General features: G+C 37.3%; 1 protein-coding gene across 1 annotated transcript; it reads right to left on the bottom strand.

Annotated features, from left to right (window-relative positions):
- Positions 1-301: 301 nt before the first annotated feature.
- ndufs3 (NADH:ubiquinone oxidoreductase core subunit S3) lies at positions 302-7,740 on the bottom strand. The gene is made up of 7 exons (XM_053491394.1): positions 7,653-7,740; positions 4,760-4,822; positions 4,457-4,554; positions 4,189-4,338; positions 2,755-2,880; positions 2,516-2,635; positions 302-610 (listed from the first exon to the last, which is right to left on the bottom strand). The coding sequence occupies exons 1-7, from the start codon at positions 7,705-7,707 to the stop codon at positions 449-451; spliced, it is 774 nt and encodes a 257-aa protein (XP_053347369.1). The 5' UTR covers positions 7,708-7,740; the 3' UTR covers positions 302-448.
- Between the last annotated feature and the right edge of the window lie 426 nt (positions 7,741-8,166).

The following is an 8,166-nucleotide window of genomic DNA, read 5'->3' as shown; positions in this document are numbered from 1 at the left end:
ACTTAAAAAAAAAAAAAAAAAAAAATTGCAATCGGTGCAAAAAAAAAAAAAAAAAACTAAACATAACCCAAAATTTTGTAACACACCATGCTTCCAAAATGAAATATATTGGTGCTATATGTATATGATTCCTAAATATGTGTTTTTCCTAACACACCCCTTTCATTTGTGTCAGGGACATATATAGAGTATACACAGGGATATATATAGAGAGTAGCTTCATGGGAGGAGAAAAGGAGGCGGGAGGAGGGAGAACATCACAGATCTCAAGCTGTGAACAAATCAATGAGGAAGCACAGTATTATTTTGGAATTCACTCTTTATTCAGATGCTTCAGAGGTCTCTGAATAAGACAGAAGTCAACAGAAGTCTTATATTTACATAAATACGGTAGCAGAAAGCTGTCAATGTATGTCTGGCGTTCACCCACATCGGTAATAAAATGATGTTACTTTGCAGGTTTGTCCCCAGCCTCTATTTTAGGTGCATCTTTGGGCTCCCTGTAGGCAGGAAATGCCTCCCATGGACTGTTCAGGTCAAACTTCCTGAACTCTTGGGCAAGTTCAACAGGTTCCGCTACAACACGTTTCAGCTCATCATCATAGCGCACCTAAAAGATAAACACATGATTAATGATATATAAACTCTATAATCTAATGCACTAAACAATAAAAGGGTTTTTAGATCTCTGGGACTCTGGGTGTAAAAGCTAAATAAATTATATGTTGCCTTCTTGGTGGTCACTTTAAAACCATGTGTTTTAAAGTGCTCCAATCAGCAGAGCGCACCATCCGCACCAAGCTCCCTGACCTGCACTCAATCTACAGCAACCGTGCTAGACCAAGGCTAGGAAGATCGTGAAGGACCTTGGCCATCCCAACAATGGACTGTTCTCTCTGTTAAGATCAGGAAAGCAATTCCGCTCCCTGAAGACCAACACAGAGAGACTGAGGAGGAGCTTCTTCCCGCAGGCGATACGGTCTCTCAACCAGGCTAACACACAGTACTGATACATTTTGCACATGCACACACATGGTTTTTGCGCTTACTATGGACATTCTGGACATCCACTTACAATAACCACTAGTGGCCACTGCACAACTACCATTCGTGGTCATTAGTTAAATTACACAATTACCCCTATCACAAGTCACTTTAAATATGTCACTTTCAAGCATATTTGCACACCCCCTGGACGTTCTGTTACTCGGATGCACAAGACACTTTAAACACTTTACATATGTGACATTTCCATTTATATTCAATCTATATTCAACTTCATTCCCACACAAAAGTCCATAAAATTCCATATATCTATATGGTACAACTGTTCTTATTTTTCTATATTTTTCACATATTTTCCTTATATTGTATATTCTGTATAGCTGTCTCATATTTTTCTATTTTTCCCCATATTTGTCTTATATTGTATATTTGTTTTTGTACAGTTATGTTATTTTATGTTATTTTATTTTTATTTTATATTTTATTTCAATCTTCTTAGTTAAATTTCCCTTCTTTCATTTTTTTTATATTTATTTCCTATTCTTTAGTCTTTTATTTTAAGGTATTTTATCATAAGGTCACGAGCAGACGTCAAAGCATTTCATTGCATATCTTACTGTGTATGACTGTGTATGTGACAAACAAAATTTTTATTTTAATTTACATAGTCTTTAGTTTCAACCACAACAGCCTTGATGGTGGTGTTTTTAATTTCTTTTCAATCAATAATTGTTTTTTGTAACCCATTACATTTTACATTGTCTTGGGCCCATTTCACAGATTTTTTTCCCATCAATTTTGTGGTGCTCTTAATATGTATAGGTAACTGATGTGTACCACATGCTTATCTAATTTTGGTCCAGTTGAACATGTGTTGATAGATTTCACTTCACATCAATGAACTCATTATTTACTTTAAATGAAAGCAAAAGCTCTGCATTAATACGTCTTTCACGCGGACAAATTCAGATTATTAATAAAGCAAAGATTGTAATATTTAAAACTCGTAATGTGGATATACTGCAATGCCAAATAACACCACAAGGTGGCAGCTTTTTATGGTAAATTAGAGTTGGAGAAGACTACTATGGTGCAGTTTTACTACCAAACTGAACTTTTCCCCCCTTAAAGAACAGTGTAGAGAATGGACAAGGTTTTATTTTGTCAGAATAAAGGTTGTATTTGCTTATCAGCTGTACTGAGGCTGCTGCTGAGCTCCTGATACTGACGAGAAGTCGTTAATCCTTAGATTGTGTGACATCTAAGACATGTGAGATGAGGTGAAGTGGTGGTACTTACAGGGTGTCAGTTAATACTAGAGAGTTTAAAACACCTGCTAGTGTCAATAATTCTATATTTACATATTGATTAGATTGATTCATTTTTCCACAAAAAGCAGCAAAGGACACTCATTTTGCCTAAAAATGCATTGCACATCACTGTTGTGTGATATTCCTTACACTTCGCCCTGTTCAGATACTGGTCTTGTGGTAAGTGCCAAGATCTTTACCTCTACGTATCCAGACAGAGGAAAATCTTTTCTTAAGGGATGTCCTTCAAAACCATAATCTGTCAAGATTCGTCTCAGATCTGGATGATTCGCAAAGAACACTCCAAACATGTCCCACACCTAGGGATAAAAGAACATTTAGCATGATCTAACATGAAAAAGAAAAATCTACAAACTGTACATCTTCTGGATACTTAAAGGATAAGTGAGTGGAAAATGTGAAAAGGGATTACACGTACCTCTCTTTCATACCAGTTAGCCGCTTGATGGACAGGAACAGCAGAGTCGACAGGGGTCAGCTCATCTGTGTAGGTCTTTACTCGAATCCGAGTGTTGAAGCGCAACGACAGCAGATTATAAACAATCTGGAAAACATCAATTTTTTTTTTTAGAAACTTACTGGTGCCTGACTAGGTAATAAAATGAATTTGTTCCACCCTTCTGCCTGATCGTTCCTCACAGTTTGCCCATAGGAATAGGAATTAAGGCTATTTGATATGAATTAACATGTTTTTCTCATGTCAAGTTCACCTTGTTTTCATGTAACATTAACACATTTTTAAATGGATTGTATATAACATGAAATGGTTATATACTTTTGCAAAGAAGGTATTTATTGCAGTATGTTTAAAATAACTCTTTATAAAATGAAGTTGGAAACAAAGTCATATGGAGGCCACGTGTTATCTGCTTGGGATGCGTGTGGTCACTGGGGACAGTTCCACTTTTCCACAAAGTCCTGGCCTCGGCTGATGCAGACAGCTGTTCTCTGGGGACTTGTGACTGCAGTCGCGCAATAGTTCAGGACTATAAATTCCTACATTCTACCTGAGCCTCCACTAATGGACTGGACTTCATATTACCTTAAAAACAACAGCTGTTGTATGAAACTTCCAGCTTCCTAACACACAGTATGACTTTGGATCAATCCCTGCTATCCGTTATCACCCAGATGAGGAAGAGTTCCCTGTTAAGTGTTCCCTGGTTCCTCTCAAGGTTACTTCCTATTGCTAACTTGGAGTTTTTCCTTGCCACCGTCACCCTCGGATTGCTAATCAGGGACAATCTGATCATTTTGATTCATACGCATTTTGTCACATTTCATACATAGTTCCATACATTTCTTTTAATTGTGTAAAGCTGCTTTGCGAAAATGACCATTGTTAAAAGCGCTATACAAAGTAAAGGCATAAGGCATTTTTTAAGGCCTATTACTGTTATATAATATGGATAATATATAACTGTTAAATTATATACACCAATTGGGCATAACATTACAGCACAAAACATTAAGCCCTGTATTGTGCAGGTTTTCCTTGTGCTTGCAGGCAAATCCGCTCCCTTGGGGAACGACTACACAAGACCCTCTGGGGGTGTGCTGTGGTCTCCGGCATGAGGGTGTTTTTTTATTTCTTAAACACAAGATATACTTTATAGATATACAAGTACTGTTAACGGGTACAGGTTATTTACATTTTATCTTTGTTATTAACAAAAAGGGACTTCTGCTCTAGAAAAATGCTTTTACTATTCCAAGACACAGATGTCAATCATTACGAAATAAAGAAATTAAAATGTTTAGTCATTTTAAAGGTGACAGTGATTTGAATCAACACCAGTTCAATCAGAAAGCGTGAGGATAATCAGTAATTTTAGGCTAAATGTCTTCCTACCTCGAAGCGGTTTTGCCTACTGGGAACATCAATCGCGGTGAGGTCGATCAAGTTTCGGAACTGGGCATTGGTGTGATCCCGGAGGAAAGTCAGCACGGGTATGACTCCATCTGGGTGGATCATAACCTCCAGCTCATTGTAGCATGTTACCTATAGATACAGTGCAAAAAAAAAAAAAAAAAAAAAGTTTCTTATAGTTAATAAAAGCTGTGATAAAGCTAACCTAACATTTTTGAGTGGGTAATAAAAAAATAATTAAGCAGGATACCTGAACTTGTTGTACATATTTGGGAAGAATTTCAGCCACGTATTCCCCAAACTGGAATAGCTGGTTATGGCTCACTGCATCCTTGGGCCGTACTGTAGCTATAAATCACAGTAAAGCGGATTACTTAAAATTAAATCCTACTAGACTGACATGAACTAATAACCTAAAACCTAGGCAATATTTCTACACAAATTAATACTATAAAAAGAAAGACAAACAAGTTTCAAACTTCTGAAACATAAATGTGCCCAAAAAAAAGGGCAGTTTGCTGAAAACAAAATACTTCAGGTTCAGGCTACTCACGTCTTGTCTCAGTTGCTGTTACTTCAGAACGTGCTGGGATCAGTGCAGCACTCCGACTCACAGCTATAACAGAGGTCACAGAGGACAACAAACATTCAGTGACCTTAAACTTGGAGAAAAAAATAAAAATAAAGACAGAAAACTATTAAACTTGTAGATAGCTCTCTTCGATGCTTACACATACACACCATATCCAGTGTAATATTAGTTACATAAAAAGATGTCATATACTTAGAAGCATGTGTTAACTAATGAGTCTAATCCATATCATGAATGATTAATATCAAAGATGATTCTCTGTAATGATTATAGAATTATATTGTTAACTAGTATTTCAGGACTCTTCTAGAGCAAGATGTGATATCTAGTATATTAAACTGTATTTACTAAGGATGGTAATTACCCATACATGTCATGATACTATATCATGATACCTAGTAGTCATTTTTTTATTATTATTATTTTGTTGGATTATTTTTCCAGATTTTCTCCCTAATTTAGTCGTGTCCAATTTCTCCCCGTCACTAGGGGGCACCACATTAAGTCTACTACTACCACTCAGTCGAGAGGGCCGAAGACCATCACGTGTTTCCTCCGAACCACGTGACGACAGCTGACCGCATCTTTTCGAACTGCTCGCTCACGCACTGTTGGGGCTATCTGCTCCTTCTGCATGCGCGAGCTTACAGACGCCCCTGATTGGCTGTAGAGCCGTGATTAATGTGGGAGCAGCAAATACCTTTTATCCCTCCCCTCTGAGAGAGCTTGGCCAATCAGCTCTCCCTAGACCTCCGGCTGCGGGAGGTTACAGCATCCCCCGGGAATCGAACCAGTGAACCAGAACCATAAAATTTCATTTTTAAAAAAGCTCCATTTTTACAGCATGTCATTCATACATCTGTAATTCACCATGATTATCGCTTAAAAACTGAACTAAAAATAATTCACCCCTACAACAAAAGATTTCAATGTGTTAATAGTTTTAGAGTGTACCACCTGCAGGATTATAAAGAAACAGTGAGATTTTTACTGCCTCAAATACCTCCGAATGTCTTGAGAGGGCATTGAAGATTAGTGAGCACTCAGTGGTTTCTAACAAGACTAATTAGTATTCACTGTGTTTTGAGTGGGTTTGATACAAATTTGCTTGCTTGGTTGGGAGGATTTTAAACTTGCACAAATTCTGATAACATAACGCCATAAACATGGCGTTTCTGCTGCACCACTCAGACGCTTATGCACTCACCCCAACGTGATTGGTCATGGTTAATCAAACTAAAAAAAACAGCCAATTTCGGTCACTTGCTGATCAACTGGTTCATCTCTGTTAAACGATTTATTAAATTTATAATAATCTCTAGTATTTTTTTTATTTTGTTTATGATGTGAGATGACAATCTCAAATGGCCAAAACCTTTATGTAAACGACTTAACTTGTTAACCATAACCACAATACAACAGGTAATATTTTTGCTGTAACTCAGAATCTGACATTGCAATGGTTCCACAGTAATGCTTATTTTAGTAAGTTATTAGGTGAAAAACACCTTTTCCTGCTCATAAACCATATAACTCTCTGGTTCTTTACCGGAGAGATTAACATAGTACTTTCAAAAAAATATTCCCTGTACAATATATTTACTGCAGCCCTTTTGTGATGTTCCCAGTCTTAATTGGTCAGGACCTACCAAAAGTGGTCCAAGAAAGGAAAACCAGTGAACCATCAACAGGGTCACAAACGGCCAAGGCTCGCTGATGCATGTGAGGAGTGAAGGCTGTAGATATTAACTTGACACGTACAACCGTCCTAAACATTGTTGCTGACCAAGTTGCACCCCCTTATGGAAACAGTATTCCCTAATTCTAGGGGTCGGTTTCTGCAAGATAATGCTTCTTGACACACACAAAAAAGGAAAACGTTCAGAAATGGTGTTGACTGATTTAGTGGCCCAAGATGGACTGACTCAAAAGTATGCAGGTGGTCATAATATTATGGCTGATCAGTGTACATAATCATGACGAATGTTGTAAATGAAAAGATAATATCTTCATCCACTTTTTAACCTATTTATGACATTATTATGACTGTTTGTCTTACAATTATCTCACACCTGTTTCTAGTCACTTGGTTGATACTTTATTAGTTCAGCACTTGTTGGATTGTATAGTGCTGCATAGATCACAAAACTATTTTGGGAATAAGAGTCAAAAGTATTGGCACTGGTGCATAAAATTATTCGGTTCAGACAGGATGTATACCGTCAACATACGGATACAAACCACATAATGTTGTGCCAGGAGTCACATTTAAAATCTATTACTTTCATGTTGACTTATGCATTACAGATAATCTATTTATTAAGCCTTCACATTTTACATCTTAGATACAGCAGAATCAGTGCATATTTCTCAAGGCCACTGCGTTTAATTTTGAATTATTTTTTAATTTTTCAAAACAAGTGTCCATGTCTCTAGCCACACAACTATTTAATTACAGACAGCCTGCAGATGTAAGACAATATTCCAACCAGCTGCAAAACACTTTACATCGGTTACTCTGTGAATATTGTCCGTATGTTAAGCACTTCTATTTTGCCTTTTTTGTCGGCCAAATCTTAAACGCCTCCCTATATCACTACACTGTGCACTATAAAGAGCGCAGAAGTCATTGTCTCGTACACTTTTTAGGGCACCTATACAGGCAACACAGATCTATTTGTCATCCCGCCCACATTAATACAAGCGGTTAGCTTTAGAGCTAGGAGAAAGGTCACTAGCAGTGACAACACTGTGTTAATGCAACTCGTCCGGAAAGGTTAAACAAACACATACAACGTTAATAAATCAAATGTTTATCAAATAAAGTTGTTATATACATTTATTCATCACTTACAGTTTAAGGTTCTGCCTAAAGTCCCGCGGGCGAGTCGAAGGAGGGAAGCCGCCATCTTGACTCGATCGACCAGAGTCTTCTTCGTGTTTTTTCGTATTTTTTTTTTTTTTACTTGGTTGTTACAGAAGTGGCGACAGCACCACCATCAGGTAAAACAGCGAATAACAATTACTGTGTAAAACGTGCCGCCGTGACCAAAAGTTTTGACAAAGTCTGCTGCTTCAGTATTTTTAATTCTTTTTTTTTTGGTCAAACGTTACTATTGTAAACTTAAGTATAATTACAAGCATTCAAAGGTTTTTATTGACAATTACATTACGTTCTGGCAAAGAGTCAATGTGTTCATCACCAAACTGTTCTTGGATGGTTGGGTGAAGTTGCTCTCTGAGAATGTTTTTGTACATTCTTTATTCATGGTTGTGTTCTTCAGCAAAGTTGTGAGTGATCCCACTCCCTTGGCCGACCACAGATGAATGGTCTCAGGATGCTTTACCATTGGGATGACACAGGACTA

The sequence above is a fragment of the Clarias gariepinus genome, chromosome 3 (genome assembly GCF_024256425.1).
Source record: "Clarias gariepinus isolate MV-2021 ecotype Netherlands chromosome 3, CGAR_prim_01v2, whole genome shotgun sequence".
NCBI lineage: Eukaryota > Metazoa > Chordata > Actinopteri > Siluriformes > Clariidae > Clarias > Clarias gariepinus.
The sequence above is the reverse complement of the archived record's forward strand: the minus strand, read 5'-3'. Positions and strand labels throughout refer to the sequence as shown.

What these genes read in the sequence shown, in the direction of transcription:
- ndufs3 (XM_053491394.1), bottom strand. Translation starts at nt 7,707, where the DNA reads ATGGCGGCTTCCCTCCTTCGACTCGCCCGCGGGACTTTAGGCAGAACC. An exon ending in TTTAGGCAGAACCTTAAACT is followed by an intron (nt 4,823 to 7,652) that starts GTAAGTGATGAA and finishes CCTCTGTTATAG; the next exon opens with CTGTGAGTCGGAGTGCTGCA. An exon ending in AACAGCAACTGAGACAAGAC is followed by an intron (nt 4,555 to 4,759) that starts GTGAGTAGCCTG and finishes TGTGATTTATAG; the next exon opens with CTACAGTACGGCCCAAGGAT.